Source organism: Coenobita brevimanus, chromosome 67 (assembly GCF_032717465.1).
Source record: "Coenobita brevimanus isolate Jiangsu-jjx chromosome 67, ASM3271746v2, whole genome shotgun sequence".
Taxonomy (NCBI): domain Eukaryota; kingdom Metazoa; phylum Arthropoda; class Malacostraca; order Decapoda; family Coenobitidae; genus Coenobita; species Coenobita brevimanus.
In genome coordinates this window covers 28,492,189-28,516,462 of record NC_137020.1, presented here as the reverse complement: position 1 = coordinate 28,516,462, position 24,274 = coordinate 28,492,189, and the positions used below count along the sequence as shown (strand labels likewise).

At 40.9% G+C, this 24,274-nt stretch overlaps 1 protein-coding gene across 1 annotated transcript; it reads right to left on the bottom strand.

The window, feature by feature from the left end:
• Positions 1 to 5,645: 5,645 nt before the first annotated feature.
• LOC145405594 (uncharacterized) lies at positions 5,646 to 24,177 on the bottom strand. Its single transcript, XM_080276919.1, has 6 exons — positions 24,111 to 24,177; positions 13,981 to 14,193; positions 12,247 to 13,821; positions 10,085 to 10,356; positions 8,431 to 8,547; positions 5,646 to 5,969 (listed from the first exon to the last, which is right to left on the bottom strand). The coding sequence occupies exons 1-6, from the start codon at positions 24,175 to 24,177 to the stop codon at positions 5,646 to 5,648; spliced, it is 2,568 nt and encodes an 855-aa protein (XP_080133045.1).
• Between the last annotated feature and the right edge of the window lie 97 nt (positions 24,178 to 24,274).

The following is a 24,274-nucleotide window of genomic DNA, read 5'->3' as shown; positions in this document are numbered from 1 at the left end:
GCCAAAAAAAGACAATATTTTGGCTTCACTTTCTTTTCATTGTACTTCTCATGACTAGCATCGTATTTTAATGCTAATCTCCCTTTAAGGCGGCAGAATGAGACAGTATTATTGCTAAAAATCCCCTCCATAGCACTTCATGACTGTCACCATATTCTGTTGTTAATCTCTTGTCATAATGGCAGAATAAGATAAAATTATGGTACAGCATTCTTTTCATACTGATTCTTTGTAGCTATACTCCTTTTACCTTAACTTGGCCCTGATTTTGGTCGTGTTGCACCCAATTTCCCGAGGCTCGTTGGCAGGACAAGAGACTACAGTGACTCTACATCCTTTCACAGCACTTCCAACTCAGTATTAGAGAGACAGAGAGAGAGAGAGACAGAGAGACAGACAGACAGACAGACAGACAGACAGACAGCAATTTTGGGCCAAGTCAGAATAAGACGAGTATAGCGCATATTCTTGTGATAATCTCTTGTTCCAGCTCAACGTTCAAAATGGTGAGAAGCAGTTTTAGGCCAAGTTAAAGTGAAAAGATCATAGAAGTACACAATGGCCACTAATGAGTGATGGATCTCGTACAATAACTTATATATAATTCTTTACACCTTGTTGGACCCAAATGAGATCTTGCGCAGGTAATCAACGGTGTGTGGTTAGGTAGGCATCTCGGTGTATTATAGTCGGTGTGTTTTCATGTAACGGAACCGGGCCACTCATAACTCCAATACTAGTTCGTGGTTGCATGAATTTCGTAAAGCCTTAGTTATAAGGTAGGGATGGGTCTCCTTGGTTACTATACTCTTTTTACTCAAACCTGGCCTAAAACTACCATCTCCCTTTCTCGAATACTGGGTTGTAATAAAAGATTAATACTAAAATAGGATGCTAGTCACGAAGAAGTGTTATGGGAAGGATGTAGAGCCGCAGTATTGTCTTTTTCTGTTAGAGCTACGTGAAATAGGCTGAAAAGGAAAAAAATGTGGGCCAGGTAAGGGTGAACGAACTATAGTCAGATCGCCCCTCCTATCTGAACACATCGCGCCTTCATCTGAGCTGAAGGGGGTTAGGGATCTTTGTCAGGTGAGAACGAAATGACTGTTGTTCGAAACCCCGAAAGTGTACAGGAATTATTAACCACGACTGTACAGTGAATGGGAAGAAGAGGATTAGTATTCTCAGCCTTGGTTATTGCTGGAGATTGGTGTACGTAGAGCTGATTAATACGGGGGATTATTTTTCCTTGGATTGTACAGTGGTCTAGGTGGATTAGGAGGCTTTTTGGTACCTCGTTCTTAGTAGCAGTTTTCTGAATATGGCAAAATTATATAAAACTGCATGTTATTTCAGTCATTCTAATATCGACATAGATGCACAACCACCATACAAAATAATAATAATAATAATAATAACAGTAATAACAATAATAATAATAATAATAATAATAATAATAATAATAATAATCCATAGCACAAAAAAATAAACTAAAAGGTAATAAGGGAGCCTCCTAAACCACGACATAACAGCCTTGAGGATTAGCCTTGAATTAAGTTTATTATGTTTGTTTAGTGTGTGGAAATCGGTTTGTACTAGTGTTATTGGTCTGGTTAGTTCTGAAGGTGAAAACGATGACTAAAATGACGGATCTAGCTAAGAGTGTGGTTTGATTTAGAGGTCCTGATTCACACACACACACACACACACACACACACACACACACACACACACACACACACACACACAGTAAATTCCGTCAGTATTATTACGGACATACCTTTAGATGATAAGTCTTCATTTTTCATACAGGTATTCAGTTATTTCGTTTTTTCTGTGGTCAGTTATATAAAGCTCTTGAATCATTAAGATTCTCTCTCTCTCTCTCTCTCTCTCTCTCCTCCTCCTCCTCCTCCTCCTCCTCCTCCTCCTCCTTTCACTGCTATGACGGTTTATTTTATGTAATTGTGCTACTTCCAGCCTCGTAAATTAATCTTTTGAAAGACATCTATTTGAGAAGTTAAGATGGATATTTTTAACCCCCAGTGACTGTACTCTTTATACTCTAACTTGCACTAAAATTTCCATCTCTTCATCTTGAATACTAATTTGCAGTAATAGTTTAGCACAAGAATATCATGCTAATCACGAAGAAGTTCTGTGGAAAGAATGTAGAGCCGTAGAATTATCTTTTCCTGAGCTTAAGGTACACGGAATAAGTTGCAAAAGGACGAAAATCTGGGCCAAGTTAAGGTAAAAGAACTCGTATAATTTCCTTTATCGTCTTCAGTTCGATTTTTTTTTCTCAGATGAATAAAATCGTCCACGGATAGCGAGAATTGCGAAGTGCGTCCTGAGACTGAAGGGGTTAAGTTGAAGAAAATAGCCTGAGTAGAAAGAATAAGTAAAGACGTCGGTGTAGTGAAAATTTTGATCCCTTCAATCCGATTATTTTCTTTATTTAATTCTTGGAAACTCGAGACGTTATTATTCATCATGGGAATTACTTACACTACTGAATGGGTTAATTAATGGTCCTATACAACCCCTCCGTTTCGAATAAAAAATCTTAGAAAAGTGAAATCGTCTGCAGGTAGGAAGAATTAAATGACAAATCAGCAAAATCATCTTCAGGTAAAAAGAATGAAATTTCAGTATCAGTAAAATTGTCTGCAGGTAACGAATAAAAAAAAAAAATCGTCTCCAGGTGACAATCATGAAACAAAAGTAAAATCATGTAAAGGTAACAAGAACTGAATTTAAAAATCAGTAAAATCGTCTTCATGTAACAAGAAAAAAATAATCAGAAGACGTGGATATAATAAAGAGCATAACAAGGAGGGAAAGTATGGTAGATAAATGGCGTAGGTTGATAATGAAAGCCTTTCATTTATTATTCTCTTTATTTTTTATTATCAGACCGTTCGTTATCAGCCTCTGTTGTCACTAACCTAGAAGACAGTATAATAGGAGACCCTTCGTTGTGTGTTGTACAAATTGATTTTATATAACGTAATGAGTGAAGGTTGTTTATATTAATGCAACGTAGCGAGTGTCACTTGTTTATATTTACATTTATATATACATAATGAGAGAAGGGTGAGTATATTTTCTTTTATATTACGTAATTAGTGATTGTTTCTTACATTTCTATAACGTAATTAGTGAAAATTGTTTCTATTTTCATTTCTGTAACGTGATTTTTGAAGGTTGTTTATATTTTCGTTTATATAAGGACATTAGTGAAGGTTTTATTCACATGCTATTTCGTTATACAGAAAGACCCCTCAATACGTTCTAAAATACCATAATCCTTACCGTAAAATCCGTATATGATTGGGAGAACTGGGAGCTTGATGAATTAGGTACACTCTTTTTACTCTAACTTGGCCTAAAATTGTCATATCTCCACCCTGAATGCTAAGTTGTAACAATAACGCTTAAAATTTGATGCTAGTCACGAAGATGGGCTGTGGAAATGACGTAGAGCCGTTGTGTTGTCTTTTTCCGCCTCTGAGCTGCCTGAAAGAAGCTGCTGGACGAGAATCTGGGCCAAGTTAGAGTGAAAACAGTGTAGTATATCAGATGTTAAGTTTTCGGCCATTCTCTCTCTCTCTCTCTCTTGGCGTGAAGTGCGTGTTTACGTTTGATCAGTAAATAATTAGACATAGGGTAACGCAGCCATGGTCTGGCAGTGGGTCAGGAGAGAGAGAGAGAGAGAGAGAGAGAGAGAGGCCAAATTCAAGGTATCTTCAACTTACCACACTACGCATAAACGAGGGCATCCACTGTCTTGGAGTCTGTTTCTCTTGCTTGCAGAAAGATGAATTAATTTATTTATGAATTAAAATTTCGCTCTCATCTTGCCAAGCCCCGGGTTCCTACGATCCTCATGGGTCAACATAGGACTGGATGATGGCTGGATGATGGATTTATTAATATATGTGGTAAGTGCTTATGTGACAAAGTGAATGACAAAATTTTTTTAAATCTCCTGTACCATGGACGTCGCATGATGAGGATTTGTTTACTTATTTATTTATCCTGTACATAGTGGACAGAAACACCATAAAGGGCGACTTATGATGAAGACTCGCTGTATTTATATTTTTCCTTTTCCCTTTTATTTTTTCGACTTATCCTAACGCCATTTCTCAAAAAATATTCATCATTCATTCATTGCCAGACGCCATTATCCCAAACGGGGTGGCCAAGGACTTAGAGTTGTTTGTTTTACAGGGAGGGGCACTAATCCTCCACCAACCCACGTGACACGTAGGGAGTTATAATACTGTATAATGAGTAGGATCCAGAATAGGACCAGAAATGCATGAAAGTTGGGGAAAATTATTTACAGTGAGAAGAATAGCATCTCTGTTCACATAGCATTCAAACCTTCGAAATTCACAGCTCCACCTCACAGCCAAACCATTAACACAGCTCCGTCTATGTATACAGTCACAGAAACAACCATCTTCCCAGTTCCATCTGAAGAAAATTTACAACAGGCGAAATACAGTGCAAACCCAATCACTACTCGTGTGTGTTTCAGATGGTTCGACTTTTCCGCTGTGTATTCGTCAAACTTTGGGAAGATACTTATTTCTGAGACAGTAACATCGCTCCATGTTTTAGTTCTGCAATTATGAAAACCTTACTTAATATTCTGAAGAGTCTGATGGGCTGTGAACGTTGCACCACTCGGTTTCGAAGCACATCACTCACTGTCTCGCAGCTTATCGTAATATTGTGTCTCAGTATTCTTGTCCTTAACCGTACTTGAACGTAAAGATTTAGGCCCGTATTCCCGTCGGGTAAAGAGGCCCCCTAGCACCTTTTCCTTAGCGATTTATTTTTGGATATGGCTGGTTAATATCCTTTTTTACGTTATTTATGCAGAGTTTGGCGACATCGGAATGATTTATATATATAACACAGGCAAAGACAGTAAGGTGTAATAAGCTAAATAAATCACTTAGGAAAAGGTGTTAGGGAGCTTCCTTAACCGATGAGAATATGCGTCTTGGGCAGATCCCTTAACTTAGGCCAATAATTATAGCCTGTGGAGGATTAGTCACCCACAGTAAATGAATAAAGGATTGACGTCGACTGTTAAGGTAAAAAGGGGATGGAACCTTGTCATGTATCTGTAAATTCTTCATCCAGCCATTAGGAATAAGGTTGATAAATCGCCTCCTTACCCCTTGCACGACTTATGCTATCCCTTGTGGCTCATGGATCATCCGACATTAGGAAAAATAATGTACAGTAAATAAATAAATAAAACTGCTTCCGTCGCCAGCAGTCGTTTAGTGTTCAGTCGAGAGCTTTTACCCCTTTTCAGTCCGGTGGTGTATTTTTCTATGTTGTTTGTTTTCATTTATTTATTTTTTATCCTATTTTCAGACGATTCTGTTGAGCTTAGATCACAGTACTGAAAAGGATAGTGAAGAGTATGTATATCACCTCTAGTTGTAAACAATAAAAATCATAAAGTGAATGATATCGTCCAAGGAGTGGGAGACAATAAACCCCTCGTCAGTATAAAGGGATAATCGAGACAGGCGACAGAGATTTCCCCCATGTCAAGTAAAATCACCTGGCTTTAGAGCAAAATACACAAGTCGCACATCGCCGTCTGGGAGTCAGATCAGTAGAACATACAAGTAAATGCTGCAAAACACGACCAAGATCACAGGCACTACCATGAACCTAACTACACGCAGCACTGTCTCGGCCGTCACCTTGCGCTGCCCCTTCATGAACGACGGACTGACGGCCACCGTTGACTCCCTTTCCAGCCCCTCCACCATCACATGAACCAGGATGATCAAGAAGAGCAGGATGGTGCAGAAGAAGAACCACACGTCGATCATCTTAATATAGGCCGTCTTGGGCAGCGAGGAGGAGGTCTGGTTGAAGAACGTGTACAGGACCAGTAGTGTTGTAAGGCTGATGGTGAGACGGACCTGTTGGAAGAATACTGATTAGGTTGTGTTGTTCTGTTGTTCTTGTTATGGCTCCAGGGTCATCTGAAACGTGAACCCGGTGGACTGCAGACTGAAGTTGCCTCTCTCCCTTGATCCACGCACCCTCCTTATGGTGAATAGGGAGGGAGCTGAGGGAGGTTTGTGTACCCGTGCAACAGACACACCTGGTTATATCGTTGACACCACATATGTAAATGCGACCCTCTCCAACACCACGACATTTATACATGATTTGGAGAGTGTGTTGCTCTGGTTGCAGGCGAAAGAACCCTATTCCAACTGTCGGGCCGGTCAGACTTTTGAGCACAGTGTGTTTCACTTGTTTTTCCTTGTTCACCTAGTGGTTTGTGTTGTAGAAGAGCGGGACTTAGCAGACATATATTTTCTGCCTTAATGACCCTCTTCCGTTCCCTAGGCATAGATTTAAGCCTTGTGCATGTAAAATTTTGGCTGTTGTACCGAATCGGATCTGTCTTTGCTGCCTAAAATTGATTCATTATCCTTCAACTTGGTCTATAATTACCATCTCTCCAATTTGAATGTTGGTCTTTAACAGTAGATTAACACTAGAGTATTGTGCTTGTCACGAAGAGGTGCTATGGAAAGACTGTAGAGTCGTGGCAGTATCTCTTTCTGCCGCTGAGCTACTTGAAAAAAGTGAATTATTTCGTCTTCTCTACTTCAAAGATTGGTGTGAGTCTGGGTTGGGATTCTCGAAGAGGAGACTAATCGTAATGAGATATTTTTTTTTAGTAGGAAGGAGAAGCAAAGGGGAGTATAGAATTTACACTTGTTACCAGTTCTTCCTGCAAATGAAAGTCAAAATTACGACAGGATTTTGGTTTTTCTTTGTGTGTGTGTGTGTGTGTGTGTGTGTGTGTGTGTGTGTGTGTGTGTGTGTGTGTGTGTGTGTGTGTGTGTGTGTAAATCCATACCTTGGGAAGTAGGGGTAGGAGGGTGATGAATGACAAAATGAGAGTGGACAACCAGAAGCAAAAAATAAAAACAAAATATAAGTAAATAAATAAATAATTATAAATAATGGAAATAATAAAAAGATTGTATGTACCTCTAATCTAAAATCACTCGAGACCTGACGAAAAAATGAGTAAAGGGAAAAGCTTTGCTTCTAGCCATTAAACCTTGTTCACCGATAACGTAATTTTTCACTTTAATTCTTGCTGCTTTGCGCTTGATTTTCTTCTAGTTAGGATAGATTTATAGTAATGAAAGGGTTATTGAGGACCCTGTCTACCCATCCACCCCCCCCCTCCCCCAGTTCGAAAAATCTCTCAAAATTAAATATAATCGTCTGGTGCAGGCGATATATAAAAATTCCTCAAGTTCAAAAAGCTTAAATTAAATAAAATCGTCCTGGTGCTGGCTATATATTATGTCACTCCACAGTACCAAAAATTTCTCGCGCAAAATAAAATGGTGTGGTGCCAACAGGAATAATCTTTTTATAATTGTCTCCAAGTTGAAAGGGTTAATGTGTGGGAGATTAAGGTGCCATTACCTAATTGATAAACTTTTATTAGTCACATTTCAGGAATCCGAATCAATACGCCCACGCCACCAGACATCACCCATACTGACACTTCGTATTATTTCTCCAGGTTTCGTATTCTTGTCAGTTAAGGTAGCTCCGTAACACCTCTTCCTTACCGATTTAGTTTTGGGTATGGCGGGGTAATATAGTTTTGTACGCTATTTATGAAAAGTAGGATGATATTACAATGAAGTAACACACAGGAGGACGGCAAGTTATAAAAAGCAAAATAAGTCAATTAGGAAGAGGTGTTAGGGAGCTTCCTTACCCGGCGTGCATACAGGCCCAGGTGTTTTGTGTAGGAAGAATGCAGCCTCTGTAATCAATAGGTTTTGTTTTGAAATGTGAAAATTTTATAGTATGGCGGAAAAGCAAAAATAATAATAATAATAATAATGATCATCTCCCCTGGGTTCCAGACGATTTTATTCCCTTTAGGAGGGAGATTTTTCCGTGGTCTCCCTTTAGTAGAGTTGAATCGTCTTATTTTGTTCACCTTGACCCAGATTTTCATTCTACTGCGGATTTTTTCAGGTAGATAAGGGTCTCAAGAAGAAAATACTACAGTTCTACATCCCTTTCGTAGCACTTCTTCGTGACTAGCATCATGTTCTAGGGTTAATCTACTTTTAGTGTGGGCTACTGTATGCCTAGCCACTTCGATCGTAAACGTAGTATGGTAGTCAGGAGATTAGTAATAATAATAATAATAATAGTAGTAGTAGTAATAGTAGTAATAGTAACAGTAATAACAATAAAAATAATAATAATAATAGTAATAATAATAATAATAAGAAGAAGAAGAAGAAAAATAAATAAATAAATCTTAAAGACCTTACCTGACAGAAGAAATTAATAAGAAAAAAAAATATCCCAAGTACATCTTACCTGTAGACTCTGGACATTGACGTAGAGCGTGGTATACCCAATAGCCATAAGCATGAGGGAGGGCAGGTAGATGGAGAGTACTATGAGGGTATACTGCCTTGTTAACTTGTAACCGACCTGTGGAAGAGATAGAAGTTGAGAATACTGTAGATAAAGTTGAGAACTGAAGCTGAGAATACTGTAGATGAAGATGAGAATGGGTGGATGGTATATGAGGATGAGAATAGGTGGATGATAGATTAAGATGAGAATAGGTGGATAATAGATGAGGATAGGAATAGGTGGATGATAGATGAGATATAAGGATAAGTGGATGATAGATGAAGATGAGAATGGGTGGATGATAGACTAAGATGAGAATAGGTGGATGATAGATGAGGATGAGAATAGATGGATGATAGATGAGGATGATAATAGATGGATGATAGATGAGGATGAGAATAGGTGGGTGATAGATGAAGTTGAGAATAGGTGGATGATAGATGAGGATGAGAATATGTGGATGATAATTGAAGATAAGAATAAGGGATGATAGGAATAGGTGAGAATTGAGAGGGTAGGTAGATGTATTGTACTGTTGAATGCCTGTTAACTTCTACCCGACGTGTGGAAGAGATAGAAACTGAGAATACTGTAGATGAAGGTGAGAACAGGTGGATCATGGGCATAGATGAATATGCTGATGGTCACCCTGCAGCAGTATTATTAACCTAGATTCATGGCTCATACCTAAAGCTTGATTATATCCACATCACCTATATAATGAAGGCTGTCAGTTTTCGTGTGTAATAATAATAATAATAATAATAATAATAATAATAATAATAATAAAGAGCTCTAAGACCATATATATAAATAGAGTGGGTGTGCTGTGTTATAGGGAGGTTTCAATGCTGCACTGAACCACCTCATTTACCCTGCCTCATTTAACCCTCTCATTGTCAGGGAAGCTCTGGTATTTTATTCCAGGTAACACTAGAAAATGTATTCTTCCAAGAGTGAATTGCAGAAACCTGAGAGAGTCACTGTAAATGTTCTCATGGTCCTGACAACTTTTTTATATACAACTCTAGTTAATGCCCATATGATTTTATTGTGCCGAAAGTCAGTCATAGGAGCTTGAGTTAATACTGTTACCATTATTCCTGTAATGGTTGTGACAACTCTGTTATGATGATCCAGCTGACACCAGGCAGTTTTATTCAGCGAAGTGGCTATGTGAGTCTGAGTGTTAGTTTATCATTTCCTCTGAAGTAAGTTTGATCGTGAAACATGAAATTCATATCTCTTAGACATTGTACAAGTTGAAAATGAAGCTGCATAGGAGACACCACCTCCCTTTCCACAGTTTGATGATATATAATAGATTTTGAAGCTGTGATAACAGGGTTCATCACTAAGAAAGAACTGCCACGAAAACTCATAGTAGTGTCAGTCAGCGTGTTTACTTTGCAGTATAATACAGTGTAAAGTTAGGCAAAGTTCGTGGTTGGGAATTGTCACGAAGTCCCCTTTTACAGTTAGCGTTTTTACTGTGTGGTAGAATATAGAGGTGTGTTGTGCAAAGTTCATCGCAAAGAAAGAAAAGCCACGAAGCTCCCTATGCCAGTCAGGATACGTCTCACCATCAGGGAGCCATTGCCCACTGCTCTACCTGTATCATACTTTCCCTCGTCGATCCGTTAATCTCCCTGGTAAAGAAATCACTGATGATGTAGGTCGTAAGGCTTGAGTTTTGATTGTATTTGACCATGGACCGCCCTTCCGTCAACTGGACCAGCTGTTTACTGAGCGAGGACAGCTGCACGAGGACGCTACAATGCTGCACGTCGAAGGGGTAGTAGAACACGTTGAAGGTGCACACGAAACTGGCGCTGATATGTTGTTGCTTGAGGATTCTAGCCGAGTTTCCCCCGTACACCTTGTCTGCGAAAAGGGAGAAATTTAGAAAACGTAGAAGCTACACTGATAGAATTTTGGATGAAAGAGGGATAGAAATGCGAAGAAAGAAAGAAAGACCCATCTTGAGTTTGTGTGTCGTTGTGTGAAGATGTTAATGGAGTTTCCCCAGTACGAAGTGTCTGACATTGTTACAGAGTGGGAGATAAAAATTTAAGAAAGGTTCACTCGATATTGACGGGGATGTGTTGCGCGAGAATTCTAGTCGAGTTTACCCCGGTACAGTGTCAGCGGAAGAGGACAGAAAATGAAAAAAAGTAGAAGCTGTATTGAAAGAAACTTGATTGATTATTGTGGCAGTTTGGATTTTTTTTTTTTTTTTTTTTTTTTTGTGTGTGTGTGTGGGGGGGGGGAGAGGGAGGCGGGGGGTAGAAGAGGATAGAAAATTAGAGTTGAGAGAGAAACCGAGACTATTCCTTTGTTTGACGGTCTTAGTCTACGAAAGGAGAAAATGGGAAAAGGTAAAAAAAAAATAAAAGAAAAAATAAATAAATCAGAATAAAGGGATGAGTGTGTTTGATGCCTGGAGAAAAAGGATGTAGATAAGGTGGCGAAAAGGGTGCATGTGAGTGGGTCTGAGTGTGAAACGAGGATTAGTTGGCCAAGAAAAAGTGGATGGGTATTGTAAATAAGTGAAATATGCAGAATAAACCGCAGAGGAAGTGGTGTTGAGGAAGAGCCGACGTGTATACAGTCCATCTAGAGAATATACCCGTTAGACAGAAGGTGCACCGAAAGAAAGTGAGAAAAACGCACTGAAAGAAAGTGAGAAGAGTGTACTGAAAGAAAGTGAGAGAAGTGGATTGAAAGAGTGAAAAGCGCACTGAAAGAAAGTGAGAAAAACGCGCTGAAAGAAAGTGAGAAAAGTGCACTGAAAGAGAGAAGAGTTGCACTGAAAGAGAGAAGTGCACTGAAAGAAAGTGAGAAAGTGCATTGTAAGAAAGTGATAAGTGCACTGAAAGTAAGTCAGAAGAGTTCACTGAAAGAAAGGGAGAAAAGCGCACTGATATCCTGTTGCTAGAATATTTAAGGTGAAATTCCTCCGTCCGTAGTGTCTGCGAAATGGAAGTTATTCAGTGTGCCAGAAAAAGAAACCGTCTAAACCATTCCCCTAGGCGACATGCAACCATTCATTATTAAGAGAGGATACCGGTTATAGGGAAAGCGATTGGTGGACTGGTGCTTAGAATGAATGAACTGGGCATGGAACTGACACGAATAATAATATACAGAAGTTAAGATGTAATATGCAAAGAAAATACCAAATAGCCTTCTAGCTCCACGTGAAATAAGTGGCTGAATGTTATCAGTGAAAGTGTTACGGTCATCATCATCATCATCATCATCATCATCATCATCATCATCATCATCATTATCATCATCATCGTCTTTCGTGATTTCTGTCTTTCAAAGCACCTCATAGACGCTGCCAGGTAAAAGTTATAGTCGTCTACCGTCTTGTCTCTCCCGTAAAGTCAAACTATCCAGAAAGTGCCTAGTAAAAAGGGCCACATATTCCTTAACTCACCATTCAAGCCTTCAGAAGTAGATTGTGTCACTGCCAGACTATCCACTTTTTTTTTCTCTCTCTCCTGTTTTTCTTTTTTCTCGTAAGTTGCACGTCACAGTCACTTACACTTGAAAACCAGCATGCATCTCACAAAAGCATAAAGTCATGAAAATCAAACTCTTTCCTCACCCCAGCTCACCCATATTCACATTGTTGAAATTCCCAGGCAGTGTCGAGTCAGGTTTGTCCACGAAGAAGTTAGAGTCACCTGCACTTGCGAAATACAAAGCATACTTCACTCATACGTGTAGACGTGAATAACAACCTTACCCTTCGCCCTGACTTACCCATACTCACGCTGTTGAAGTCCGCAGGCAGTGATGAGTTAGACCTGGCCACGAAGAAGTTCACCTTGATCACTTTCTTCTCACCGTCCTTCACGTTGGGGAACTCCAGCTCTGGGTGCCAAATTCTCTCCGTCTCCTCCCGCGAGAGTCGATTGGCGTGGTACTCATCGCGGAGGTTGAGGTACTTGAGCCTCGAATCCGTCCACTGGAGGCTGAGCACGAACTCGAGGGTTATGGCTTGCTGCACGTCCTCGATCTTGAGAAAGCGGAGGAAGTTGAAGATCATGGTCGGGCGGAGGGGTTTGGTGTGGTCGGATGGGTTCTTCGGGGGCTTGAATGCGCGGTAACCAGGCGGGATTTTGAGGACCGTGCAGTTGTTTTCGTCCGTCTCGTCTTGGCAGTCGTCTTTATCGTCACAGCGGCTGGAGAGGTCAATACACTGGCCATTATTACACATGTACTCACCATTCGTACAGGTGGATAAGCTCATCTCTAATCGGCTTCCCACAGGCTTCTTACATAGGGAATCCTGTAGAGTCCATCGGTGTCGTCCAAGAGGATATAGGTCTTTGGATGCCAGCTCAACCGTCGCCACTGTCTTGTTATGAACGGTGTCCTTCATCACCCACTCCTTTACCCCGGATTTGTATATCATGAGTCCGTAAAATCCATGAAAAAAAGGCTTGGAATTGTAATAGCTTAAAATCTCGAACATGGTCTCAGTCTTCATGTCCTTACAAGCCCCACGCAAGTACAACGGAACGCCCTTCGGTTCCTGACACACCACACAGGCGTAAGTTTTGTTGCAGTTGTAGTCGTTCCAGGAGGCAGTTCTGGCGGCCATGATGATGCAGTTTTCTGTTGTTGAATTATCCGGCTGCCCAGGACCCCAGTAAATATCAGTTACTACCGTGTTATCACTTTCTCTTCTCCAAATACCTTCGTTTTCTCTGTCCGTCACCCCTACCCATATCTCCTCCTTTTCACACAGGTCTTCTTCCCACAGCGTTTTGTTTAATACGGAGCTTAACTTTTGCGTGCTGGGCCCATAGATATCAGACCCAATAAGTTTACAGTGACTTCTGGAATAATCGAAATTTCTCGCCTCGGAAAAAATAATGAATCTTTCTTTCTCTGAGCAGATTTCACTTAGAGATACTGATTTTTCCTGAGCGTTGATAAGTTCAACATCACTAACGTCAGATGAAAAAATATCACCATTTAAATCTTGACGACAGGAAGCTATTGTCTCTACCTCGGAAGCGTTGAGACTGCGACTCCACAGGTTTACCTGCGTCACATAACCTTTGAGGATCTGCTGACTGCTGAATCTACTCGAGATTCCGTCCTGCTCCTGTCCAATGACGAAGGTGCCGTTGAGAGGCAGAACTCGGTCGTCTGCTTGGAGAGGGCCGCTGGCAAGCGCCACGCCGTCCACGTACACCGTGTATGTGTTGCCGGACAACACATGGCAGTAGTGCCACCACTGACGCAGCACCGTGGGCAGTTTCAGCTCCCCAATCACCTCCTGAGGCTTGTTGTTGAACCGGAAGAAGTGCTTTCCATCGCTGATATCTGGGGGGTAAAGTTTGAGTCATAGAGAGACGTTAAGATGCGAATGAAATAATTGTTAAAATTAAAAATTTGAGGTTTGTTGAAATCACAGGGTTGAGTCTGATAAGTAGAGTCTGTTAGTTTTTAAGTCATTGAAAAAACAACCAAGGTCCAACTCACAGAACATGATGGCATTGGCGAATTTCTCTCTGGTGGCGTAGGAAAGAAACACTTGGAGCTTGGTAATGGCAGTGAGGTGTATCCTTGAACACACGGTGAGGTTGGTGAGGGATGAGGCCACCTGCTGGTTGCTCATGTTGAATCTAAGGTAGACATCGTCCCTCGGTGGTTCCCAAATGTCCGGCTGCAGCAGGAACACGCGCACACCGTCACCTGAAAACACAGAAACTCGTACTGACTGACCTGTAAATACTAACATTAACATTGAGAGTCACATGAGTGAGGAGGTGCGAGTTGGACAGATGGCAGACTGTCGGGGTAGGACAGGGTGCATGCCATGGAGCTGATTCGTGTGTGGGTACCCCTAACGGGATTAAGGCTCATGGCGAATGAAAGATGTATAGACAGATAGTTTTGAAATCAGCATCACTTAATAGCCTTAAATAGAGTTGCTTTGCTGTTACGTAAATTATGTAGATTTTGAAAACAATGGAGGATGATATGGATATACGAGTATTTACCTCATGTACTGGATAAAATAGTTGGACACAGGAGTTTTTTTGGCGTTTGTATGTGAAATGTGTAAGATAAATAAATACACACACAAAAAGAATATAGCACAAAATAGAAATATAAAAATAAATAGAAAGAAATAAACACACCAATTCTCCTTACTGAGTATAAGTGGCCCAGCTGTGAAAATTTATCTTTTTTTTTTCATACTTCATTCACAGAGTTGTAAAAAAATATTTGACGACTAGAACGAGTGTCAAAATAGACGTATGCATTAGCAGGTCTTGAGTCCTGAGTGTATGTAAGTGTCGTAAATCTATAGTGTGCTAAATAAAAGCCAGCTGAATCGATCTCACACACACACACACACCCACACACACACACACACACACACACACACACACACACACACACAGAGTTTGATTGCTAAGTTTTGCATGTATCATATATTTCCGTAAATTAACTGAATAAAGGCCAATTTTAATCTCTTGTCGAAAGCCTTAACAGGTCATAATTACAAGTATTTATTGGAGAATGCTTTTACTCGGAGTTGTTCTGCTTATATACTAATTATTTTCTTTCTTCCTTTACTGTGCACTATTTTTAACAGTATCAGGCTTGTATGACTCACTCTCAGATGAATAAAGGCGCCAAGTGTGAATTACAGTGGAATGCTAGACTTGTCCCGAGCATGAGTGGGTGAATAGTGACAGTATTAGCACTCTCAGGTTCCTATAGTTAATCGGAGCTGAATAAAATCGTCTGGCGTTAGCTGGAATAGAGTCTTGTTCATGAAAGATAGGTCACCGTAATTTAAGATATTGATCCAGGCCTTGTGATTGGTTGTTGTGTTCCTTTAATCCGTATAATAAAAAAATTTAGTGAAGGAAAGCAAATGTTCCACTCACTCATTTTTTACCAGGGTATATAGATAGATAGATAGGTAGCTAGATATTCAGTTTATTAATTTGCTTACATATTTATAACTACAAGCAGTACTTCTTACCACCCCCATTTGTTTCAGTACCTCGAATACCCCTTTTCTTTCCTTGCCATTCCTACACCATTCCATTTTACCACCACAAATATTTCTCTTCTTGTATACCACTGTAGTGTACCTCCCATAACTACTTCAGTCATTACCCTCCCACTTGTTTTACTACCACGAATACCCCTCTGGTTTCCCTACCTTTCCTACATCGTTCAGTTTCACCACCACAAATATTTCTCTCCTTGTATACCTCTCTAATGTACCTCCCATAACTACATCAATCATTACCATCCCATTTGTTTCGCTACCTCGAATACCTCTCTGCCTCCCCATCCTGAACTAAATTATTCAGACTTACACCCTTTATGTTTCACCATCTCCAGTACCACCCTAACATACCCTAACTTCATCACTGTCACTTACCATCCCATTTATTACTCCCTCGACTTCCCTCCCTCCTTTCCACCTGTCATATTTTCACCTTCCGCTCAATACATCTTACATTATTTCGCACATGTGTTCACCTCCTTCCACCTCGTCTTTCTTAGAAGGTGGATGAGTCGTAGAAGATTTCCTCAGTATTTTCCTATTGATTTTCAGAAGGCTTGATTTTTTCTTAACTAATTTTCTTGGATGATGTCATACGTATCTTTTTCTTGCTACCTCCGGACGATTTTATTCAGCTTCCCTCTTGTACTGAGAGGGAGAGAGAGAGAGAGAGGGGAGGGGGGATTGAAGGCTATAACTAATCCCAGAAGCTCAAAATGTCTCCCCTAAGCTGAGTAAAATCGTCGGATGGTAGAAAGAATTAGAAAAAAAAAAAATGTCCTGCGTCTCAAAGGTGTAAATAACTCTCTTGGACCTGAGACTGTAAATGGCTGTCGTGTTCTGGTTTGTTTAGTATTCACTCTAATCCCCCAGTTGCTTAGAATAATAAAGCTTGATGCATGAGTCGCTTTGCTGGTTGTGTGTGTGTGTGTGTGTGTGTGTGTGTGTGTGTGTGTGTGTGTGTGTGTGTACTTTCCATTGATTTGTATCTAGTAAGGCCTTTGTTTTCTCTCTCTGTCCCAGCCGTCAGAGCTCATTTTTCTTTATGCCCGTGTAATAATCTCTCTCTCTCTCTCTCTCTCTCTCTCTCTCTCTCTCTCTCTCTCTCTCTCTCTCTCTCTCTCGAATATATAAATCTGTGGTTCATCGTCACACACACACACACACACACACACACACACACACACACACACACACACACACACACACACACACACACACACACACACACACACACACACACACACACACACACACACACACACACACACACACACACACACATTTGCTGAGGACACTATTTTTCCTGTGCCATCACCGCCCCCTTGGACATTGCTCACGGTAGCAAAGGAGATGATGATGATGATGATGATGATGAAGGTAATAATAACAATAATAACAATAATAATATGACCTGACTGAAATGATGTTTAGATACACTGTGCTGATAACTTCTTAAAAACTACAGAAAATGCGGTATACTTCACCTCGAACTTCAATTGTACATGAGCAGGTTTTCCGAAATCTGGGCCATTCCAAGTAAATGAAGCCTTAGCGTGTTGCTGTACAGAGGTTGCCTTGATATGACAGGGAATATTCTATGTTTATCGGGAATCCTGACCTATTGTACTTGCATGAAAGCGTCTTCGTTCTTGCACAGTGTATTTCCTATTGCTGCATCACGACGTAAAAAATATCGTCGGTAACATTCCTTCATTGTGTGTGTGTGTGAAAGATAGAGGGGGGGGGTTGTTGGCTGGGTTTATATCAATGCTTTCTCACAGAGCAGGAAGAGGGAAGGTAAGGAAACAAACAGGACCTCTTCCATCGACGCAGGTAAAAATATGCTCGTCCCTTCTCATCGATCACGTCTTTCATTTATTTTACCTGCTACTGCCAGCTTATTTCGTTCAGGAAGGGATCTAAAGTACTCAAAGGTTTAATGAAGGCTGTACCTAACCCCTTCGATAAAAGCCTCCCTTGTACTGAATGAAATCGTCTGGTGGTGTCAGGATTAAAATTAGGGTCATCTTGGGGAAGGGTTAATCTGAAACTATATCCTTGCATGTGTCTAGCTATCCTTGAAGCGATAATAAATTTTTCCCTACATCTGTTAATGCTGCTGTACACCTAAGCTAACCAAGAAAGAAGTGCCTTTTTGTATCGTCTGCGGCGCATTGTTGAGGGTATAGGAGCATTAATATTTTGTAGCCTCCCCTGCTTCTGCATGCGACAACTCTCCATTACCCTGTCATTTTGTATTTTCCGTGATGTTGGAACTGTGTCTTTTGTAGTTCACGGTAGCAGTTAGGGCCGCATCGCTCTGCTCACCTGTTAAATAATAAAGTTAAAGATTGATGGCAGGCTTCCATCACTGTGGCTTTTAAGTGTTTATAGTCTGAGTCATCTTGGGTGTGTTTCCAGGACATCGTGAATTGGTTATAAAGCAACGTGAATGTCTGACGGTATTTTTGAGTGATTATGGAGTATGGGGAGAGATAATGGGGATCCGGCAGTGAGAGTGACGGTGTAAGGAAAGCTAATGGGGAATGGGAACTAGGTGTGTGGCTTTATGCTTCTTCGTGGCAGGAGGAAAATAACACTGCTGATATGGGTGAGTGTAATTGGGGGTAAATGGTGAAGTTATGGTGATTGTACATGAGGTGAAGGTGTGGGAAATAATACTGATTGTACATGAGGTGAAGGTGTGGGAAATAATACTGATTGTAAATGTGGTGAAAGTATTAGTGACAGGACTGGTGATAGTTGTTCTGGTGTTGTGTGCAAGGAGTGTGGTGGTAGGTGTGGTTGTGGCTGCAGGTGTTAGTGATGGTGGTAGTGGTGGTGGTGGTGGGGGTGGTGATGGTGGCGTTGATGGTGGTGGTGGTGATGTGAAAATGGTGGTGGTGGTGGTGGTGATGGTAATGGTGGTAGTGATGGTGGTGATGGTGGTGGTGGTATGGTGGTGATGGTAGTGGTGGTGGGCGAAGTAGAGGGAAAGTGATGGCAGTTATGGATAATGATTGTGGTTGTGTGTGTGTGTGTGTGTGTGTGTGTGTGTGTGGCTTCGTGAATCTTTTACTGACAGGAGAAATACGAAACTGTTGGAATTATTGATGCCAATTTGGGAAAATGGGTGAGATAATGATGAGTGTAGGTGAGGCGAATGGTAAGAGAAGTCGTCTTTTGTTTGAAATCACGCGAGTTCGATCCCAGGCTGGCAAGGAGAGTAGTTTGATGAATTGAATTTCGTTAAAACAGACTTTACTCAACTTCCACAAGACCTAACGACATGTCATTAAAAAAAAAAAAAAATGATACCAGTGCACCAGTTCTAAATCTGACACCTTAGCCTACTGACGGTGGGTATTAGTGCCGAAGTGGTGCCAAGGAAAGGTCTGGGGCACGTAGGAGGACTGCTGGGCATCAACGAACGGGTTATTAAGCTTATGCCTAAAGATGGGTGCATGAAAAGGTAGTTTAATATGAGAGAGAGAGAGAGAGAGAGAGAGAGGTCACAGAGTACCCTTCCCTTTCTCACTCCCATACATGCCTCTCACAATAACATGCATTATCCAACTATTGCCAGGTACTACAAGGTTGCTACGTAAGACAGAGAATTAATTACTCAAGTACGATGGTCTCTTTTCTTTGTTCTTTTTATACCCAGACGATTTTATTCAGCCCAGAAGAAACCTCTCCTATCAAGAGACACTTCATAACACTTCATTTGAAGCAGTGGGACGCCTTCACGTGGTGGCACTTATAGAACCGGGTGACTCCATTGCTCCGTTACACAAGCGCTCCTTAACTCCTCTGTCCCCCAAAAGGACGAAGATGAACTGTAGAAGGAAAATAGCAACATCCTGCAGTCCACCAGGTTCACTTTTCACATGAGCCTTGGGCCACAAAAACAACAACTCGTTAGGTTGGATTGCTTTTTTTTTTTTCGTTCTTGCTACCGCCAGACGATTTTATTCGGAAGATAAACCCTCGCGAAACCTCAGAATGCACACACACACACACACACACACACACACACACACACACACACACACACACACACACACACACAGAAGGGTTTTCGTTGTATGATACCAATTACAGGAGCCACAGAAAGAGTTACACAGGTAGCGACGCTGTGACTTACGGCAGGTGCGAATTATTAATCTGTTCCTCCTCTTACTTCTCGTACCTGTGGAATTGATAAGTGGTACGTGGTGAGGGTAGTGGTGGTGGTGGTGGTGGTGGTAATGATAGTTGTAGTGGTGGTGGTAGTAGTTGTAATAATGCTAGTAGGAGTAATTGTAGTATTATTAGTGGTGGTAGTAGTAGTAGCAGTCTTATTAAGCAGTTTGGTGGTTGTATTAGTAGTAGAGGTGGTGGTGGTGATGGTTGTGGTAGTGGTGTTAGTAACAGCAACAGCAGGAGCAGCAGAGGTGGTAGTAGTAGTAGTAGATTAAGATGAGATGATGATGATAATGACATTATTGCATATTTTTAAAATAATTTCAATACAATATTCCCTTCTTTGTACAAGCAGCCCCTAGGCGATTTTACTCAGCTTCACAAAGACCTCTGGTCAAGGGATTAAAGGAAGGCCTCTAAGGGGTTAATCATCTGAATGTAACAAAATAATATAGAAAGTAATACTAGTACTTGATCGTAATAAAGTGATTAATAAAACAATATTGATATGCTTTACTGACAATAAATTAATAGATTCTAGTCCAGTAAATAACTACATTCATAGGAAGCTGACATGCTTGTGGAAAAAAAAAAAATGCTTCTCAGGAAATGTACTCCGAGAACTGTTGAAATAATTGAATACTTCCGCCAGGTAAGCATTGTGTGTGTGTGTGTGTGTGTGTGTGTGTGTGTGTGTGTGTGTGTGTGTGTGTGTGTGATTTGTGAGTTAGTGGTCTGCTATGTAACTTTATGGTCGTGCCAGTGTTTTTATATGTCTGTGCATTCGTGTTTAGCACAGCGTTATGCCCGTGAATCACACTATCTTATTGCCGTGTAACTGACGCCAAACAACGCAGCTCAGAATTATTTACAATACCGCTAAGAAGTAAGTCCCAATAGTGTCTTATTTTAGGTAGTTTATTTCCCCTTTATTTTTACACAGCAGTCGAATTGAGACAGAGATACAAAATCGACGTTTAGTTGGTAGTACTCCAGGAGAAGGTTGTGACTTAGAATAAAATGACTCTGCTTAAACGGCCCTCGCGTAAGTCGATATACAATAATCATAAATCTTTTTACTCTTGTTTTGGGAGGCTTTCAATCACATCTGCCTGATCGATTAATTTTACATATACCGAAATATTCCCTTGTATTTATTTCTCGATAGATTGCGTAAATATTGATAACCTCCTTTACTATATTCCCTCTTTTGAAGCGTAGGGACCCGAGGCTACACTTCATATGCCCGTATTGTAGGTGGAGTAGGAGTTCGTAACACATCTTACTTAGCTATTTATTTCGCATATTACACCTCACTCTCCTGTTGTATGCCTTTAATACAAACTGATTTGATTTTAGAAAGGTATAAATAAGAAGAGAATAATAGGGTGTCATATGCAAAATAAATCGCTAATGAACAGGTGTTGCGGTGCCTCCAGTGCCACTTAGTATTCCAGATTAGTTAAAAATAGGAGACTGATCGACGCCCTACACCCTTTTCACTTTACCTTGGCCTAAAGTTATCTCCACCAATAATGCCGAGCTATAACAGTAGATTAAAACCAAAATGTGGTGCTAGTCACGAAGAAGTGCTATGGAAGGGATGTCAGAACCGTAGTGTTGTCTTTTTCCGCCACTAAGCTGCTTGAAACGATATGGTACTAGTCATGAAGAAGTGCCGTGGAAGGATGCACAGCCGTAGTATTGCCTTTTTCTGCTACTGAAGTACGTGAAATAAGCCCCAGAGGATGAAAATTTTGGCCAGGTTAAAGTGAATGACATAGGCGTATTACACGATAGAAAATCCTTGGGTCACCACAGGGTCTCGAAGCTAAAGGTCTTCTACATTAACTTGGCCCAGATTTTCATCATCTTATGGCATATTTCACATAGCCCATTGGCAGAAAAAGGCATTGATACGGCTGTACGTTCTCTCCATTGCACTTCCTCATGACCAGTATCATTCTAGCATTAATCAAGTATTACACCCCAGCACCCAACATGGAGAGACAACAGTTTTAGACCAAGTTAAAGTAAAACAAAAAGCGGTGCCAGAGCACAGCAAACCCGTCCCCTGTAGTCTTTTAGTGCTGACGTGTAAACACAACAGGATATCTAGTCAAAGATGTCACATCAAGTTTGGAGTAAATCGGGTGAAAACTGACGATTTTATGCCCATTTGAAATTTTAGGCCCGACCCACCTGATAATGACCCCCCCACCGCTAACCGGGGGGTGACCCCCCTGATGTAATGAGGCATGTTACAGGATGCAGATTTTCTAGATACACCTGAAGGTCTTGGTTTCATGTCGTTATGACGAATTTGAAAGGAGTTTTGGCGGAAAAACTTTTTTTTTTTTTTTTTTTTTTTTTTTTTTTTTAAGCCAACAGTGGGCCTTGGCCCAATTTGGCCCAAAACTTAATCAGGTGATCATAGCCCAGCATCCCTGTAATTTTAGTCAAAATCGCACAAGTACTTTTAGCGTAAAGTTGTTAACGGACAGACAGACACAGACAGACAGACAAATCGAGTGAAAACAATTCCCAGCTCCGAGCCCCTCTGGGGCTGGGAGTAATCCACAACACCTTCCGACCGGAAAGTTCGACCCTTAGACCACTAGGCGTCTCATAAATACACAACAATATTGTCCTGCTGTATGGAGAAATGCGCTGGCCAGGAGGAAATGCTTGGAGCCTGCCTGTATGACGAAAATATACCAGGAAATGTTATGATATTGCTTGGTGGGGTTCGGCGGGTCTCAGGCGCAGCCTCTTCGCCAGCTATTTCTGCCTGTGACGTGTTGATATTATCTTGTATATTATTTACCCTAACTATACTCTTTTTACTCTAACCTGGCCTAAAATTGTCTTCTCTCCACCTTGAATGCTGAAGTGTAATTATATATCCTTATTGTACCCTTTTTTCTCTAACTTGGCCTAACATTGTCATCTCTCCACCTTGAATGCTGAAGTGTAATCATACAGTATATCCTTACTATACTCTTTTTACTCTAACTTGGCCTAAAATTGCCATCTCTCAACCTTGAATGCTGAAGTGTAATTATTTATCCTTACTCTTTTTACTCTAACTTGGTCTAGAATTGCCATCCCTATATCTTGAATGCTGAGGTGTAACAGTAGACTAGCACTAGAATATGATGCTAGTCATGAAAAAGTGCCGTGGAAAGGATGTAGAGCTGTTGAATTGTCTTTTTATGTCATGCAGTGAATTTCTGCACATCGCACGTTAACTTTGGCTCGTACTCTCGTCGGGTAAGGGAGCCCCGTAACACCCCTTCCTTGGTGATTTGTTTTTGGATACAGCTGGTTAATATCCCTTTATACGTCATCTGTGCAGAGTATGGAGATATTAGAATGATTTATGCAGTACGGAGGTGGACAGTAGGGTGTGATAGACAAAATAAGTTACCAGGAAAAGATGTTCGGGAACTTCTTTAACCGATGAGAATACGGGCTTTTAAACAGGGTAGTCCATACATGACGCATCCCAATTTTGCTGTGTTGCTGTGACGTCTGAGCCAACGTTACCAGCGTCTACCCAGCGTTATTTTCTGTTCCCCATAAGCTTTTTCATGGTTCACAGTATATGCGTCTTTACGTCCACTGATTGCATAGTCAGGTAGAAATTTCACGAAGCAGGCAGTAATCTGATGTTTTGAAGAATCATTACTTTTTCCAGTGGAACTGAATAGCTTCGAAATACAGTTGCAAAAATTGTGGCATTATTCATATCCACAACAAACCTCATAAGCAGAAGTGGAGAAAGAACATTGATTGAGTTCATTGTTGTTGCTGTATCATCAGAAGACATCAGTGATTTGGAGAAACGTCACTACGTAAAGCAACACAAAGAAGAGATCACTGTACTACTTCTCTAAATACAATCAGAGTGTCAGCAACAAGTGGTGCCTTGAAAAGCATAATTTATCCCAGCCCATTAGTAAACGTCTATATTCTTCCAACGTTTGGGAATTATATCAGATTGAGAATGCCATTTCGAAACGTTGGATAAGTAGATTTTTAATGTGCAGGCATGGGCAGAAGTTTGCCGTCACTTCGCTGCCGACTGTGGTAGTGGAGAGTGTTACATGAACTATTTTTGTTGTGTTTCCAGTATGAAGCACACAACAAGAGAGTAATTAAAGGAAAAAAAACTCTATGTCGTTTGGGGAAGAATGAGAAATGTGGAAGGCAGGACACAAAGCCGGCAGATTCTCGTTAAAATTTCGCTTATGATTATGCGTTGGCACTGTTACTCCAAATATTTGCCGTATCTGTTAGTTTATTTATTTCTCGATCCTAATACACAGACCCGTATCAAGACCTTGGCATATAATCTGCAGCATTTACAAACGAATATAATGCCAACCTTGAGTCCCGTGCGTGAGGAGTATGGTGATCGAGAGGGCCACTGAGAGTGCCAATGTGAGTGCCATGGTGGCGTTGCTCCTCTCACAACCACAGCCACACCGACACTGACGCCCATGGCCTTCATACCGCCTGCATCTCTCTCCCTCTCTCACGCTCACTCTG

Coding starts and splice junctions, on each gene's coding strand:
- LOC145405594 (XM_080276919.1), bottom strand. CDS start 24,177: ATGGCACTCACATTGGCACTCTCAGTGGCCCTCTCGATCACCATACTC. Junction 8,548..10,084: donor CGAGGGAAAGTATGATACAG/GTAGAGCAGTGG, acceptor TCTCTTCCACAG/GTCGGTTACAAGTTAACAAG. Junction 5,970..8,430: donor TCAATGTCCAGAGTCTACAG/GTAAGATGTACT, acceptor TTCTTCCAACAG/GTCCGTCTCACCATCAGCCT.